This window comes from Salminus brasiliensis, chromosome 19 (assembly GCF_030463535.1).
Source record: "Salminus brasiliensis chromosome 19, fSalBra1.hap2, whole genome shotgun sequence".
NCBI classification, from domain to species: domain Eukaryota; kingdom Metazoa; phylum Chordata; class Actinopteri; order Characiformes; family Bryconidae; genus Salminus; species Salminus brasiliensis.
In genome coordinates, this window is record NC_132896.1 from 10,450,745 (window position 1) to 10,469,029 (window position 18,285).

General features: G+C 39.4%; 2 protein-coding genes across 5 annotated transcripts in view; one reads left to right on the forward strand and one right to left on the reverse strand.

Annotated features, from left to right (window-relative positions):
* Positions 1-5,836: 5,836 nt before the first annotated feature.
* Positions 5,837-8,745, reverse strand: atox1 (antioxidant 1 copper chaperone). 2 transcript variants are annotated; one of them, XM_072663484.1, is made up of 4 exons: positions 8,605-8,745; positions 8,334-8,406; positions 7,088-7,212; positions 5,837-6,872 (listed from the first exon to the last, which is right to left on the reverse strand). In XM_072663484.1, the coding sequence occupies exons 1-3, from the start codon at positions 8,608-8,610 to the stop codon at positions 7,088-7,090; spliced, it is 204 nt and encodes a 67-aa protein (XP_072519585.1). In that variant the 5' UTR covers positions 8,611-8,745; the 3' UTR covers positions 5,837-6,872. The 2 variants fall into 2 exon arrangements, with proteins under 2 accessions (XP_072519585.1, XP_072519584.1); XM_072663483.1 differs by having other exon boundaries at positions 7,048-7,212; positions 8,605-8,744.
* Positions 8,746-9,591: 846 nt separating this feature from the next.
* The window catches only part of slc36a1 (solute carrier family 36 member 1), a 47,269-nt gene continuing 38,575 nt past the window's right edge, over positions 9,592-18,285 (forward strand). For 2 of the 3 annotated variants that reach the window (XM_072663846.1, XM_072663847.1), the window contains exons 1-8: positions 9,592-9,809; positions 11,098-11,192; positions 11,627-11,738; positions 11,831-11,921; positions 12,622-12,710; positions 13,274-13,363; positions 14,480-14,564; positions 16,304-16,522. In XM_072663846.1, coding sequence (XP_072519947.1) covers positions 11,165-11,192; positions 11,627-11,738; positions 11,831-11,921; positions 12,622-12,710; positions 13,274-13,363; positions 14,480-14,564; positions 16,304-16,522 — 714 coding nt within the window. In that variant the 5' untranslated portion in view covers positions 9,592-9,809; positions 11,098-11,164. The remainder of the gene's footprint in view (positions 9,810-11,097; positions 11,193-11,626; positions 11,739-11,830; positions 11,922-12,621; positions 12,711-13,273; positions 13,364-14,479; positions 14,565-16,303; positions 16,523-18,285) is intronic. The other variant, XM_072663848.1, reaches the window with a different exon arrangement.

Below are 18,285 nucleotides of genomic sequence, written 5' to 3' on the forward strand. Positions count from 1 at the left end.
TAGTGTAATTATTTTTTGTTATATTCCCCAGTCTTACCGGATAGTGTTGTTATTGTACTTGTATCCTCTGAATAGCTGAATATTGTAGCTTTCAGAATCAGAATATATATTATTCTATTAGAATATACTTTATTGATCCCAGTAGGGAAATTATAGTTGTTACAGCTGCAACCATTTGTGTAAGAATAACACTCTAAAATAAATAAAATAAATTCAGAACAAAAAGAGAAAGAAAAATCAAGAAACTTGAAATGTATGTATATAAATGTAAATATATATCAATTCTATGAATTTAGTAAAGTGGCATCGTGGTAATAACTGATAATAAATATTTTGAGTTATTGCACACATTGAATTGAAGTACAGTACTACAGTTCCTTTGTTAACTTTTAGCCAAGCACTTGCTCACTTCCCCTGGTTTGACTTTCTTACACAGCATGTTTGAGTTCCCCTTCTGATGTGTGATAAGCTCTGGTCTGAGGTAGTCCATTTCTGTTTAGATGGCATGGACATTTGGCTTGGCGCAGATACCCACAGAGACCTGTATTCCTATAACAGGCAGTCTGGAGTTGATGTGCTGGTTGTCTCCAAAAGTTGCTGTTGTGTTTTACCACTTTGCCTGCTTTGACTATGGCTAGCAGGGCTTTAGCTAGTGGGCTAAGTGACTGTAAACAAGACTAATAAGAGATTTGGATTTGGCCCATTTTAGAGCCTTGTTTTTTTTTCTTTCAATGAAGAGACAGTGAAACAACTACAGTTGTCCATTGAAGCGCACCTTTAAATCTCCTTTGAGGCCTACCTATTTTTTTTCAGGTGTGGTGGGTTTGCTCCAGTAGGGGCAGTGGTGGCTCAGCGGTTAGAGCGCCGGGATATCGATAACAGGGTTGTGGGTTCGATTCCCGGGCTCGGCAAGCTGCCACTGTTGGGCCCTTGAGCAAGGCCCTTTACCCTCTCTGCTCCCCGGGCGCTGGAGTTGGCTGCCCACCGCTCTGGGTGTGTGTGTGTACTCACTGCCCCTAACACGTGTGTGTGTGTGTGTGTGTGTGTGTGTGTGTGTGTGTGTGTGTGTGTGTTCACTACCAGATGGGTTAAATGCGGAGGACACATTTCGCTGTACAGTCCACACTGTACAGTGACGAATACGTGCACCTTTATCCTTTATCCTTTCAGTTTATACAGATTGTATCACTGAAACTGATTTATTAACATCGCCATTTGTCAAATTATGTACAGTAATAAAAAATATATATGCACTTCTGTGTTTTTGCATAATCGGTTACAACTTACATACAGATGGAGTATGAACATGGTAACCCTGGCTGTTTTGAAGTGTAATGGAGTGTTTAAAACATTCTGGCAGATAAGCAAGGCTATTATCCTTACACAGATAATGGAAAAAGGCTACAGAACACCCTACCTGCTGCTTCACTCCATGTGTGTGTGTTTGCAGTGTACATATCTGGTGGGCTCTGTTTGCTGAAAACCTTGAAAGCAAACAGGCTCTATTTGAGGCAATCTGGCTCCCTTTTTGATTTGGCCATCTCGGTGCTGACCATGCCCACTGGATAAGAACTTGTCTAGGAAGACTATCGCCATCAAAGCTCACCTGAACGATCAGAATGTAAACAAGGCAGGGCAGGATGTCTCTTGCATCGGCTGAAACAGAACTCTAACTCTGTCTTGGGTAATCCATAAAGGAAATGTTGATATCAGCAGCATCTGGGTGAGGAGGATTTTGATCAAGAATAAAGCAAGAATCCACATCATATGACTGAAAGAAAAACTGGGAAAAATTCAGGACTGGGAATTGTCATGAAGAATTCAGGAAGAGTGTTGAACGCCCTTGTCTGTGTGGAGTTTCTGTTGTACACCGTGTGCCTGTGTGCCCCTAAGTGGCTGGTGCAGCCGGGGGGTGCGTGCGAAGGCCTCTTTGCTATCTGTGACTCGTACAGAGGCTTGTCCAGTTGCACCACGTTTCCAGCCTGGATGGGTGAGCATTCCTTGCGTTTTATCTTTCCCTTCCAAAGCCCAGCAGACATCCTAGACAACAATGAAGTAATTGTACTGCTACCATGTCGGCCGTGAACATCAAATATATTTAATATAGAACTGATGGAGATTCAGTATATTGTTGATGTCCATATCAGTATCCCTTAACTGATATTAACTGCAGTGTCCTGTTGGTTGTCATTACTTTAGACCTTTCTAATATTTTAATCAGAAGAAGACTTCCTACTCTTTAAAGAACCATCAAATAAAAAATCCTAACAGCACTCAGGAAGCATGACTTCGAGCCATCAACCATGCACAGCGTAGCTTGATTTAGAGCGTGTCAGTGTGTCTTTTACATCGCAACAATATTAATAAATTATCTTAATTAATCAAAGGTATATTTCGGGTGTAATGTGCAATAAATCAATCAGCGTGTCACTTGCCATTCCCCTTCAAAGCCAAGTGCAGTCTGACTTTGGCCGATTGCTATTTCAATGGCGCATTGCACACAGTCTGGGAAGGCTTGCTGAAGTGGTGGAGCGCCTCCCCTCTAGAATAATGTTTTAATATTTTATTTTGTTTTTGTTTATTGTTTTGTTTACTGCCAAGTGGCACACGCCATGGGTTTGTGCACTGCTGCACGCCCATGTGTCTACGTGAAACAAGCGTGGGTGTGCCTGTGACAATTCACTGCCAAGATAGCAATGAACGTCTGACTGTTGACGTCTGCCTAGAAATGTACCTGAACATACCTCATTTCGAGATCACCATGCCCATCGGCGTAGATATTTTTGCAAGCACCGTTGCTATTAAAATGACGCAGGCATGAAAATGGACTGTTGACGAGGTGTAAGATAGCAATGAGATAGGGTGTAAGATAGGGCCCATAGTCTTATACTGTGATTCTGTCATACACTGCTATACAAAAGTCAGAATCCACCCTCTATTTACTTCATTTCCAGTCAAAACAGCCAGTAAGTGCATGTTATTCATTTTCCAGTGGCAGGGGAAAAAGCTGATAACATACAGTACTGTGTACATCAAGGCACCTGTGCAAAGTCCATTAAAAAAGCTATTTATCTGGGCAGTAAACATTTATTAAAAATAATAATGCATAGCATTACATTTGTCACCTTGTTTGCTCAACATTTCACAGCTCCTGTCATAGCAGCTCAGTATTTTTTGTAGATATCATCTAATCCACGCAGGGGTGCTGCCATGGATTTTGAGCCCAATGAAAAGATATTACAATAAGCCCCATAACTCAATAATTCTGACAAAGTACTCAATTCATTCATTTTCAAGGCCTCTGTCAGTCACAGCCCCTTAAAGTCGTCCGAACCGAGAGTGGAGCTTGATTATGTTGAAACCGTTAAGTGCTGTTTATCTGAAGGGGAGTTTATGGTAATTTACTAAGTCTCCCACAGTTGTTTGGGAAAAAAACCTTCCTGAGTGAATAACTTGTACTTGTGCTGTAATGGACCACGCCCATGGAGCCGGAATGGGGAGGCGAACTCAGAAGTCCTTTTAGGCTGGAGTTCAGGGCGGCTTCATGGTGGGTGCTTGAAGCAGAGACCCCCCACACACCCAATTCCCCTGTAGCTAAGGTGAGCAATGGAAAGGAGGTGGGGTGAGAATAAAGGGTGTATAAAGGGCTGAGGAATTTTGTTGTTATATCACAGCTCCACTTATTGGATGACCTGGAAATTAAATGAAGGTGAGTCGCTTTTGTGCTGGACTGTATATATGGGAAATATTGTCACATTGAATTCTACTAATATCAGCCAGCACCACCTGGAACAATGCCAATGTGATCATTATAGGAATGTTTAAGATCACAAATCTTTGTTGTTTGGTTAATTTCTCACAGTTGCAGCTAAGGGCTTTACACTACACACCTAAAGGTGCCACAAGGAGTTCTTTGAGCAACACCATAAAAGAACCACATTTGGGTCCATAAGGAGCTGAGAGTTTGAAGAAGAACCATTACAAGACAAGACAAGACCATATTTACCGTTAGTGTCAGACACAGATGAAATTTGGACTCTTTGAACGCTTTTATCCCATCCGTGCAGTGAACACCAAACCAGTAAAACACACACAGTAACAGTGAACACACGTGCCCGGAGGGGTGGGAAGGCATTGCTGCAGCACCTGGGAAGTAGAGAGGGCTTTGCTCAAAGGCCCAGTGGCAGCTTGCCAAGCCCGGGTATCGAACCCACAACCCTGTCATTCAGTGAAGGTTCCTCAGACTCAAACGTCTTTTGCAAATATGGATCTTTATGGAACCAAAAGTGGTTCAAGCATCAATCAAATATTTCTTTGTAGCACCGTCCTTTTGAAGAATGTCCTTCTCTCCTGCTTAGGCTCGTACAGTTTGACCTGGATGTTCCTGGCAGGCTCCGCCATACTTTCTTTGGCCACACTCATTGCCATTAGATCAGCTCTCATCAAGGGAAAGCGAGCCGTTGCAGCCCTTCTTTTAAACATCATCTCAGGTAAGAACTGTCTGAGCTCTCGTGTGTTGCCAGATGTAGGAGCAGCTGCACTTGCAGTTTTCTACACAATTATCTGAGCAGGCATTGGTGCTGCATGGCCAGATCTCACCAACATCTGACAACCTGTGATTTCCAATAAATCACAATAACCCTCACAGCTGCTGCCAGCGTGGTTGCATGTACAATGGAGTAGCTGTGTCCTTGGATTTGCCCTTCATGCCTCAGTCTAAAGTAATGAGGCATGGGCTGTTACTATGAACTGACTGACATGATTCTTTCTGTTTTTACAGTGGCGTTTTGCGTGAGTGCCCTCATTGCCTTCATGGTGTCCATTGAGGAGCGCTTGCCTGACATGCTCAAGTTCCTTGGCTGGGCGTTTTACACCTGCTGTGCTACCCTCTTCTATGCTTCTCTAGTATCTGTGGTTCTAGGACTAGCGGAAGGCTCCTCAAGCGTGGGGCCAGTAAACCCTCAGGACTGTCAGGGCCTGCCGGTCATATCCCCTTAGTCCACAAAGGCATTAATGGATCTTCTTAGTAATGTTGGCCAATGACGTCCATTCAACTGCAGTCCAATGTATTAGCCATGTTTTCATCTTGGCAAATTCTAGGGAATAGACTGTGGCTTATGTTTGGACTGCAGTAGGGTGCCATTTTTCCTTTAATGAAGTGTAATATTGCCCCCCACTGGCAAGCTGATGGCACTTCTAGACACACTCATATGCACTAACACAGTCATTCGCTGAGAGTGTGTATTTCATATTGCCATGTCACATTTGAATTGTATTTATATTTGCTTTTATATATACAGCCATCTGCATAACAAACTACACCCTCTGTGAATTCTATGGTTTTACATATCAGGACATAATAAAATATCTGTTTTTTACAGGCTTACAAATGAGGTAAATACAACCTCAGAGGAACACCACACAACAGACTCCACTGTGTTATTTGTTAATTTGACAAAAATGAAGCCAAAATGGAAAAGCCATGTGTGAAAAAATAGGTACACCCCAGGACTCAATAGCTTGTATAACCACCTTAGCAGCAATAACTGAAAAGTAGTCATTTTCTCTACGGCTTTATCAGCCTCTCACGTCATTCTGTAGGAATTATATATATATATATATATATATATACACATTTTTGCCAACTTTTTTCACTGTGTCAAAATTTAGAAATGTTGCAAGATGACAATTTCAGCAAATCTTTGAGCACAATTTATCTATTTCTCTATATTTATGTTCGATTCACTAAATTCTTGATTAGATTTTTCCCTTCTACTGTGTTTGTGTTTACCATTTCTGTTTCTGCACCTTTAAAACAAATGTAAGATAAATGAGCTCTGATTGGCTTTCCTTTATTTTGCCTGCTTGAGTCATCAGAGGAACAAGGAATTTAACAATTAGTCTCCATAAATGAACTAGGATGTTTCCATTTAAAACCTTAACAGTGTTTACATATTACTTTACACTTTCACATTTTAATAAAGTGAGGGACTCACTTTGTCTACATGGCCACATGTCTACACCAAAGTCTTAACAACCTTTCACCATTCATAATTCCTGGCTTCCTACAGCAAAGCAGAAGCCACCCAATTTCCAGCCCCCCACCTCTGAGTTCTCTACCCTCTCTTACAGTCTTCTCCAAAATCATATGGCATGGGCCAAACAAGCAAAGTGCCCTTTAACATGTGCAGCAGGTGTTCACAGTTGAGGATGTCGTTGTTGGGGCTTCTTGATTATTTATTCACTGAGAAATGTGACCAGGTGCGTCTACAGTTTTGCACTGAAAAGTACATGCAAATATAACAGAATCATGTCATGTAGATGTGAAAGATTTTATATGCACCAGTTGTTGCACATGTTAGGGTTGTATGTAATATTGACACAGTGCATTCAAATTTAAGTAGGACTATTTCTAGTTTCTGAAACTCATATTTTGACAATGAAACATGGCACATGGGTGTGGACTATAACATACAATTATATATAACTATAACATATGGTGTGTCTATAACATACAATTTCTTTATAGTGAATAGTACAATATAACTAATAACTATGCTATGAATCCACCCTTAAAACTTCAATGTAAAATATTTAGATCTGCCTATTTAATACACTTCTTACATGAAAACTGTCTTTATTTCTGCATGTGTGTGTAAACAAAGTCATGAGCAGTCAGTAGAGTAGCAGTGTATATCTATACTCTGGTGTTATAATGCAGCCAAAAAAGGAGCAGTTCTACTAAAACTATGCTGCATTAGATACTAATATTTCTAAGAAGCTCCTTCCACTGGTCCCCAAAAGTCACACCAGACCACATTCTTGAAGTGTGTGATCACACACCTGCCCATAATCTCGTCAGGAATTATGACCTGTCAAGAGGAGAATTATGAATAAATAAGATTGAAACTGAAAGTATCAGAAGAAAAACCAATACGTGTGTCATTTTCTGCTAAATAAAAGTTATTTAAAAGAATATTTTTTATCTCTTCAGTAAATAAACAACCACTAGTTATTAATTAGAACTGAAGTACATGTACAGCTTACATGGTGTTGAAGAAGAGCTGTTCAAGGTTGAAATTCTTGCCTATTTTGTGCCAATGTACGTGACGGTTTTCCCAGTCTTCTTCAGTGTCTCCAGAAGAACATCGCTATCTTTGTCTGACTCGATGAAGACCTTCTTGTTGGGAAGGTCAATGTCAAACTTGACATCTGTGGAATTAATAACAGGGTGTAAGCACTTTACTCATTCAGCACTGCACCATGAGCTTACTGCAGTCACAATTTACACCGTACAGTGCTCTTATATTTTATTACTCTTAGTGTATAACGTGTGTAGTGTGGCACGTTTGCCCTGCCAAGAATCAAACCCCAGTCTACTGTGGATATGCCAGTACTGTTACCAACTATGCTACAGCCTGTACTATGTGTACCATTCGAAAATCAGTCTAGATCGAAACTCCAGTGGGTGAGACTAAACTACAGGAAGACTGTGGTTTTCCTGACACCACAAAAACAAGGAATTTTACATGTCCTGTTTATTTTTCATACTGTATATTGTTGCTGTGCAATGAAAAACATGTCTCTCCATTTTTGTCTGTTTTTAGTTTCTCCATGTTTTGAAGCCTGTAGCTGTGCTGTAGCCTGTTTAAAGCATTCTAGATGAATAGACTAAAAGAAATGCTCTATATTACTTTAAATTAAGTCCTATTTTACATCGACTTCCATTCAAAGGTATGGCCTTTTTGCTTTCTGTAGTCATCATTTCGGAGACATGTTTTTCATGGGACAGCGACGAGATCATCACTCATCATGCAAAAACCTTAAATCCACTTTTTCATTTTTTTTACATAATTTAAACCAAGTTGATCTTTACATTGTGTCCAGATTCATGATGAATGGACCAACATATGTTTTTCAAAATGGTTTGAAGCTTTTTTTTTTAAATATTGATTTCCATTAAAAGTTAGAACGTTTTTTTTTCCTTCACCTGTAAAATTGCCATTGTGGAGAGTTTTGTTTTGACAGGGAGGATATGGACTGTACATTATAAAACTTTAACAGTTTATATTATAATAATTGTTTTATTATAAATTTTGGTTTGGTGGTCCTACCATATTTACATTAAAATGGACTGAATAGGTCAACTCTTCTATAAATATTAAATACTGTAACTGTATGATTTTAATCTTTAACTGGACTTTCTTTCATCATTTTAATGTAGACTATCACTTCTACTGTTACTGTACTTGTAGTACTCCTTTTTATTCGCTTCGTTAGAAAAACTTTAGCTGGCTAATCCCTGGTCATCGACAGAGGCACTGCAGACCTACCTAATTTTTTGAGAACCCGGGTGACTGCCCCTGAACATCCCTCACAGGTCATATCAACAAAGAATTCGTGGGTCTGTGGAGAAATAAGATAAGCGTTATTTCAGACTGTCTAAAGTCCGAGTCCCCACACCGCTCAAGCTTAAGCCATTAGGTCCAACAGGCGAAGTTAGCGACTTAGCTTAGCGAGCTAAAGCAACACAGCAGGAAAATGAACCCTTGGTCTCAGACAGAACAGAGGCGCTATCGAAGATCAAAGATAAAAAGCACTCACTGCCATGATCTGATTAAAGCTTAAAGACGGTCAAAACATTCGAGTCAACCAAATCTCCTGTAAAACGAAACCCAGCGCTTTCAGGAACTCTGCTCTTTCGTGCTGACCAGACGTGTGACTTAGGGATGATCGCTAAATGACCGAACCCTTCCTGAAGCGTTCATTACCACATCACTACACAGAGCCGTTTAGTTAAGCGCTTTAAAGAGTTTAAAGAGCAAAGTATGTTATTATTATTATTATTATTATTACTATATTTTATTTTTTAATTTATTTTTTATCTAGTCAAATTTAAGGTAATTTTCCAGCATTTTATACATATTTTAGTCCCTGTTGCCCCACCAGAATTATTTTTTTGTCTGGGTGACTATTTAAAGAGCTTTTTTATTTTGATATGTTGATATTTTGAAATTCAATGTTTTGGAAAACTAAATCATAAAAAAATAATCATACTGTAGATAATAACGTAAAAAATCCTTATGTGATCTCACATGTGACGTTTGTTCTGTCCCAAAGTCCACTGCTGTGGGTTGTTTTTGCCTGCTCACTGGAATATGTAGTCCAATGGCCCTTTAGTGTGAACCTAAAGACTAAAAACGTTTTATTTCTACATGTAAGAATTGAATTAGCAAACTAAACATTTTTTATTAGTATTAAACTTATTTACACTTTAACATATTACATTTTATTTTAATAGCTGCAAACTGAAGCACAGCATGTTAGTAAATTTTAGCAAATGTAAATTAGCTCCATTAATAACTTTGTAGTTTTGTATTTATTTATTTATTTATTATTATTTTCTACTAGAAGTAATGTATTTTTTACTTTTCTTTTGCTGAATTCCTGCTACTAGAGGTACTGTTAGATTAAAGTCTAAACGGCTTGCCATAAACGTGCCCGCCTGGTCAGGCTTTACACAGAAGCTCCCTGAAGCTGCATCAGCTGATCAGCACGGTCATGTGACCGCGTGTGACCGCGCTCTGAGCTCTGAGGAAACAACAAGCGGCGGCGGCGGCGGCGGCGGCGCAGGCAGCGGGAGCAGCGGTGGGATTCACACAGTGTGGAAGGCTGAGGGCTCCGAAACGGAACACACTTTCATAACAGTGCTATCCGTTTAAGTTGTTACTGGAAAATGTCCCAGGTCAGTCATCTTCGCTAGCGTGATAAGGCCTCTTCATAGCCACTGCGGTGGTCCGGACCTCACGGTAAGTGACTGACAGTCCAGTGAATGCTCAGCCTCGCGCCTACAGCAGGACTTAGCTGCAGCAGGAAGCGAATGTGTGTCAGCCAGGTTAACCGGGAATGCACTGGAGGATTAGCCTGTAGGGTGTTATATCTATACGTACTTGTTAAAAGTGTATTAACCACAGGCTAGGGAATACAGCCCTGCGTTTGTGCTAAAGCAACGGTTTAAATAAAGCACATTATTAAAATAATTAGCTAACACACACACATACACACACACACATACACGCACGCGACTGTCCTCCTACCTCAAACGTAGTCAGTTGACCAAGCAGGTTTGCTATCTGATGGTTGCTGCTGCAGTTTTGCATTGGAGATACGAGACTAATACAGACTAATAGAACACCTCTGTTGAAGCTACATTAGCTCGTATGTCAGGTAAAGAAACACACTCTGCTTAATCAAACAGCTTTTAAGGGGGAAATTGTCTAAATGTGCTCTACAGTGAACCATTCCCTCAGGTCTGTAAGGCGGCACTGTTAATATAACTACTGTGTGTGTGGTTAGTAGTCAGTACAATGAAGCCCTTCCTTGTTTAAATAGTTAGAATTAAGCTCATAAAAATTAGTATATTTTTTATATATTATCTCCCAACTATTTCAAACCCATAATGAATCACATTCTGTATATATTTCAACATATTACCTTTACATTTTGGGGGTGGACCAGCCTTCTGTAAAAGGGAACCAAGCTACTTGTAAACAACCAGTGCTGACTGAATGAATGCATGCACAGACAGGCCTTTCTGCAGCCTTATCAGCTAAATGAGGAAGGCTTTCAAAAGGACGGCCTGGTTAATATAGTTAAGACTAGTGTACTAAAAAAAGTCACATGTTTAACATTTGTAGTGCTCAGCAGTTAATAGCATCCCCCGTGCAGAGTGCTGATGTAGATGCTGTGGTTTCACAGACGTGTGAAAGAAATTACTCAGCTAAATTTAACCATACACCTTACATAACAGATTCCCTTGAGATATGTAGTGAAATGTGTCATGCTAGCACTCTGTTATAGTATATATCCTCATATATACTCCACATATATATTTATATACTAGTACTATGTCTCATACACACAGGGATTGTGGCCTTTTTGCAATTTTTAGGTGATCAAGAGCAGTATTTGATGTGCAAAGAGAAAGCATTGTTCTTTTGAACCAGGAGAGTAATAATAATAATAATAATAATAATAATAAATGATGATGAGGTTGATAAAGATAATAATGGTTTGCTTGTCTTTGATGGTTTGCAGTGGCTGGATGAATCGTCTCCACAGTAACACTGGGGACCAGTGAAGCTTCCTGCCAAGCAGAACAACCATGAATTCAGACATCAACTATCAGGATGGTAACCAAATTTAGCTTGCATTAGGAGAACATTTGTGCTGCGACCTGTTTTGCTTTATTAACCTACACTGTAGTTTGAGGTCTCAGTGCTTCTTTGTAGTGCAGGTCAGAGGAAGATTTTTATTTCTTGTGTTTGTCCCTATACCCTTTAAGTTGTCTGTATTCTCGGGTAATTAGCTTTCTATCTCCAAAGTAGCACTGTGCCCTTTCCTGTCTATGCACATTTCAGGATAGATGGATTGATCCAACTGGCCCAAAATAACTTGCAGCAAATTATGTTAAAGTTATGATTGCTTTTTCCTTCTCCCACAAGGTTCAGCCATTCTAAAGAGACAAGGTTTTGTTACACTGTCAACAACGTGCAAGTTTTCTTTAGCTATATTAAAGATTAGATGGAAACATGATGGTTGAAAATGTATTTAAATCTTGTCTCAGGGCCTGCATTCTCCCAAATAGAGGAGAGCCCAGCGGAGGATGAAGAACCCGTCCATTCGCCCACCCGCATGCAGAGAGAGTACGAGCGGATCGGAGGCAGAACTGGATCCTCGTAAGACTAGTCATTATGTCAGTTGAGAGAATGGTCTGATGTTGTTCTGACTAGACCACTGGTCTCACGCCCCATGTTTTTTGTGTTTGCAGTTTTTTCCAGACCTTAATTCATTTACTGAAGGGAAACATCGGCACTGGTCTGCTCGGCTTGCCTCTGGCTGTAAAGAATGCAGGGCTTGTGGTAGGACGCTGCACTCAAGTTAAACTAATTACATTACGAATGTTACATTATACACGTTTAGCCTGATCTCTCTGCTCAGTAGCTTGCCTGCTGTCTTTGCATGACATGCGTTTAAGAGACCCATGTCACATGCAGCATCTAGCCTTTGAAAGCTGCTTGTTTTGAATTCATTGTCTTTGTGATGTCAAAAAAACAAAGTCATTTACATACGTCCAGCTGTTCTGCTTACAGCAGTTTTGCCTCGCCGACTCTGGTGGAAGTAGTGTTTTAGTCTGGACTGCTTTTAAATAAAGCTCAGTACAGGACAGCCAATCAGAACAAAGATCATTTATTTGTAATGAAAGTGGTAATGTAAAAGATGATTCTGGCTATTTTTAGTATGTAAATTCACACACCTTTCATAAATGGACTAAAGAGGGAGAAAATGTAGGATGAGTCTTTTTAAACTAGTGCTTTATTCCATGTAATTATGGAGTGTTTCTATTGGTGCATTCATCATTAAATTGTTTGACAATGTAAAGGACAACCGCTAAATTCACGTTATGTCAAAGTGAAAACCAGCAAAAATGGAATATACTAATTTATACTAATTTGACTTATGTGGTACTTGTGAGATTAAGTTTATATATTGTATATATTTACTTATTTAAATTTTTTTGGTATTTATACCCCCAATTCAGTGATTTGTATTTCTCTGCAGATGGGTCCTCTAAGTCTCCTGGTGATGGGCATTGTGGCTGTGCACTGCATGAGTATCCTTGTGAAATGTTCCCATCACCTAAGTGCCAAGTAAGAATCTTAAAAAACACCTGTTATCATTTTGCTAGTCTAGAGTGTGCTTGCTCAATTCAGTCATATAAGGAAGTGAGTCACACCCGTATTGTCATACTTACCGTTATTGCTGTAGGACATCACTGCTTGCTTTTAACTAGTTCTTCATTGATCTTCATTCAACTAGTCTCAGACACTTATACACAGCAGCTCTGTGCAAGACCAAGCAGGCGCATGCCTCCACTGTAAACAAGTCTTCTACAGTGAATGAATAATTTGTTTGCAAGTTGATAAGAAATTTAACTTCAGAGCTTAATGATGTCATTTAATTTAAAAAATATATATTTTATAATACAAACTGTTTTATTAGATTCTTTTGTTTTGCATTTTGACTCTCTTTGAATCTGATGCAGTAAATGCAGTTTCAACATTAGGGTGACTTTCCAATGTAGAGACAATCATGCTGAAAGGTTGTTTTATGTCTTACACAATATGAAACCTGTTTAAGCATAGTTAATAGAGCATGTATGTGCATGAAGTGTTTGTGTAATGGGTTTGACTTTCTTTTTCCTTCTCTGTAGGCTTGGTAAACCATTTCTGACCTACGGGGATGCGGTAGAATATGGAATGGAGAATGTGTCTTGGTTGAGGAATCATTCTCGTTGGGGAAGGTGTGTAATTTATTACTGTTTTGTAAATTTATTGTATTTGATTGTTCTTACTCGTACTCTTTATTAGATCTTTTTAAAATCTCATCCAGTCCAAACTCTCTTTGTTATTGTTTTGGCAGAATTTATTTGCATTATATTATAAATGACTTTTAAGATGCATCTCAATGTAGACACTGTGTTCTAACCCTGTACAGCACAGCATTGTCGCATTGCAACAGGTACATTCTTCTTTTGTCAAAGGTTTTTTTTTCCCCAACACACAAATCACTTCGTGAGGCCTGGCTTCTGAGTTACTGTCATTGAATGTTTATTTAAAATTATTATTATTATGTTGCTTCTGGCTTGCTCATTGGAGGTCTTAGGTTTTAATGTCTTCTTATGTTGTTGACCTCTTGTATTTTTTACCGATTTACTGATTCTGTAAAGCTGCTTTATGACCACCAGTTTTAAAAAGCGTGGTACAAATATAATATGATAATAATATGAATAATATCATTATTATTTTACATTTATACATATCAACACATGCAATCATAATATGTGGGAGGTTTTTGTAATCTCTAATGTGTCTCTAATGTAGGATTCCTTCAGACCCTCCAGGCCTTTCACTTACACTAAATTGGGGCACACCTCTTAATGAGTTCAGGTGTTTCATTCAGTCCCGTTGCCACAGGTGTATAAAATCAAGCACCTAGCCATGCAGTCTGCCTTCACACACATTAGTGAAAGAAAGGGCCCACTGAATTCCAGAGTGGTACTACAGTAGGATACCACAGTTGCAACAAGTCAGTTTGTGAAATCTTTTCCCCCCACAATCAACTGTGAGTGGTGTTGTTGAAAAGTGGAACTGTTTAGCAACCACAGCAACTCAGCCACAAAGAGACCGAGCGGGGTCACATAGTGCTGAGCTCAGAGCTCCAAACCTGCTGTTAGAGCTGCAAAGGGGGACCAACTCTATATTAATGCTTATGGGTTTAGAATGGAATGTCATAAAAGATCCTGTAGGTGTCCAAATACTTGTGACCATATAGTATTCTGCCTATTTTTGAAATAGCTGTCTCGCAGGTATGTTAACACGCTTTTCTCTTTCTTTGGTTCTTTCTGCTTTAATGTTAGACGCGTGGTGAACTTCTTCCTGATCGTCACCCAGCTGGGCTTCTGCTGTGTGTACTTTGTGTTCCTCAGTGACAACGTCAAACAGGTGAGGAGTTGTGATGTTAGTCATGATGCTGAATTTTCTATATAATCTTAGAAGTAACCAGCTGTGTGTATGTGTATGTGTATGTGTGTGTGTGTGTGTGTGTGTGTGTGTGTGTGTGTGTGTGTGTGTGTGTGTGTGTGTGTGTAAAACTTGTAGAAAGGAGAATTAATTCCAGTGCAGTTCCTCCATGTAGAATATTTTTAGTGTGACGGGGTGGTTTATGGATATCTAACAGCACAAGCAAATGACAGAAAACTGAGGCAGTGCCAGATTTTCATGGAACGGTGCATAGTGGATAGTTGAGCACTTGGAACTTTCCTGGAGGCACCGTCTAATTTGAGATATAGTACAATGGTAATAATGTCAGTTTAGTTAGTTAGGGCTGTTGGAAAGGGTTGCTGTCAGAACTGAATGAAATGCGAGGTGAGGTGAATCAATTGGGTGCTCATATTTAGAAAGTGTGTACACATTTGTTTTTTGTTGTCTGTTTAACACATTGACACATGAGTGTACAGGTGTGAGATTTTGCTGAGGAGCTTAAGATGTCCAGGATATAAAAGGCGTTTGCCTTTTTGTTTTACTGTTTTTTCCTTCCCCACAAGAGGGCAGCATTGGCCTTCCGTTGACCACCTAGCTTATGTCAGCAGTTTTTATTGAAGCTGAAATCTGCATGCTTGGTGCTGTTTGCAACATACCTGTGGTTTCCTTGTGGTTAGCTCCAGAAATCAGCTGATAAGGCATGCAACTCAAGATTACACACTATATTTCCATGCCACATCCGTTTTGTGTAATTGCGTTAAGCAAAATAAAATCTGCTGATTAAATAATCTTTTATTTTTATTAGGTTTAAGCTGTATAGCGAATATACTTAAACTTTATGTTCATGATGCAAAATATGTTGTGATTCAATATGATGCAATATATATATATATATATAAATATATATTTTTTTTAACTTTGATTACTTGGAAGTAGAAAAATAGTAGTGCCACAATATGAAGAATAAAGGCCTTTAATAAGTAATAATAATAATAATCATAATTTAAGTTTAAATAAAAATTATTGTTATGATATTATGATACATAGGTCTGTATAAGGTTCAGCATAAACCAGTAAGTCAATTTGTTTGCTAAAAAATGCTAGCCGTTTATCATCTCCCCATTGCCCACTTCCCTGAAAGCAAACGGGAGTTACCAGCTTTTTTTACCTGTTAGAATCAAGAAAGCCAAACCTGGGGAAGCAAATGGGGCAAAAGGCTGTTAGCTAATCTTGTTACAAACACTTTAGCTTGCTGACAGCACATCGCACTAAAAGAACAGAAGCTCTGTATGGTAACTCTAACACAGCGTTAAAAATATGCCATGATGGGCGACTTTTGTGAGTCGCCATAGTGCCATGAGCCGATTAATAAAATAGAGCTTATCATTTTTTTAAAAACACGAAAGTCTGTGTATTTCATTCATTCAGTCAAAATAACAGGGTCGTAAATAGGCTTGTAACATTGCACCTGAACATTTTTAGCCACAACCAAAGTCACATACTTACTATTTATACATCACCCAACAACTTTCTGACTGATAAGATTAGTAGCCTAATAAGAAAGGGGTTTCATGGGTTTAAACCAATCAAAATCAAGGAACAGTCTAACTGTTTAACAGTCTATCACTGATGTAGAAACTCACTTTTTCAGTCCTTTTGTTAAAATTCCAGAAACTCATGTCAAACTTTGTATTGTCCAGGTGGTAGAAGCTGCCAATGGGACCACAGGAAACTGCGAAACCAACCAGACTGCAGTGATCGTTCCCAGCTATGACTCCCGTCTCTACATGCTCTTCATCCTCCCCTTCATCATTCTGCTGGTGTTTACCCGCAACCTTAAATTCCTGGCCCCTTTCTCCTTTGTGGCCAACGTGGTCATGTGTGTCAGCCTGGTCCTCATCTACTACTACTGCCTAACGGTACACACACAACATACACACACAGATGCCAGTTACACACTGACTAACCTCCTGACATGTGGTCATACTAAAAATTAGTTATACATGGACAAAAGGTTTGGTACACCTGCAAGGGTATTTTCCTGCTTTTGTCGGAGTAACTTTCTCTACTGTCCAGTGCATTCAGCAACAACAGCAATGGTGAGGTCGGGATGTCTATTGATTACCACCCCACTTCATCCCCAACTCATTCCATAAGTTGGATGGAGCACCAACTATCATTCCAGAGAACGCAGTTCCACTGCTCCACAGCTCAGTGCTGAGGGGCTTTATACCCCTCTGGCCCACGCCTGGCATCAGGAATGGCACCATTAAATTCATGTCTATCTGCTCCAGACAGTCCTACTCTATTGGCTGTACTTCATTGCAGGGACTAACAAGCTGTATGTGTGCGTTTGTACATCTGTGTCAGCAGTGGATGAACAAATTCATTAGAAGGGATGTCCACAAACATTTGGACATGGTGTTTATGCATGTGTAAGTCATACATAGAATGGATACTTGCTTTATTTTGTTTGCAGTGAACTTTTGAAATATCTGAGCCTTCAAGCACATCAGCTATGAAATAATCACATTTGCGGGCACGCGCAGACTATTCCCCCCTGGACACACACCCCTCTTTCTCTCTCTTGATTGAATGCTGGTGGTTATGGATGAAGAGGCAACTGCAAGCGACAGCCTCAGGATATCTCTCAAGATGTTTTTGTTTTGTTGTATTTTTTTGCCCAGTTCTTACTGGAAGCGTTTAATGTCTGCTTGGCTGTCTGTGATATGTGGGTAGCTGCTGCATGCAGTAAGAAAGAAGTGAGTGAAGTCCTTTCACTGTGTATAAAGTGATTGCCAGGGTTGATTTTAATATAACATTTGGAGATCTTCAAAGATGGGCAGCTAGTTTTTGTTTGCTTTTCTTTGGATCCAAAAAAGTGTGTTTCCAGAGAAAAGCGACAAAAACTAGCTGATGTGTTTTGGAACGATGCCGTAGAAGAATTGCTTTAAATTCTTTAGAGAACTTTTCAAAGGAAGATCATTTAAAGAACCTTTTTTTGTAATGCCATGTGCAAATGCAAAAATCCTTGTCAGTCAGAACCTTCTATACTAACTTCTTTTTTTTATTTTTTATTTATATATAACATTGATTATTTTTACATCTAGTGCAGTCATTATCTCTCCTTCTGAATGCACTCCACTGCATTCGTAAAGGACCTCAATTCAAAACCTAAACCTAACCCTCACCCAGGTTATAAACATAGCCCTGGTCCTAATCCTAATGTTAACTCAAAATTTTACCCAAAGCCCTCACCCAGGTCCTAAATCTAGCTCTGGTCTTCATCCTAACTATAACCTTAACCTCAACTCAAACCTTAAACCTAACCCTTACTCTGGTACTAAAACATAGCCCTGGTCTTAATTCTAACCCTAACATTAACCTTAACCCAACATCTAAACTTGGCCCTGATCCTAAACTTCACCGAGATACTGGTCCCTAACCTTACCCTCAACCCAAAACCTATACCTAACCCTCATCCTGATCCCAAACCTAGTCCTGGCCATATCCTCAGATAGTTGTAGTTTAAAGATTTTCAGATTGTCTATAGGGGGAGCTGAAGTGTATTCTCCAAATAAAGTGAGATTCAAAAAATGGTCCTCTTGTAGATCCTTTGAAAGATCCTTTAGAGAACCTGTACTGCTCCTTCTGTTGCATGGCACAAAGAATTCTTCTTGGC

Bases quoted from the DNA above. Each gene is read 5' to 3' on its own strand.
- atox1 (XM_072663484.1), bottom strand. The intron at 7,213-8,333 runs GTAGGTCTGCAG...TTAATTCCACAG, and splicing joins CCGGGTTCTCAAAAAATTAG to ATGTCAAGTTTGACATTGAC.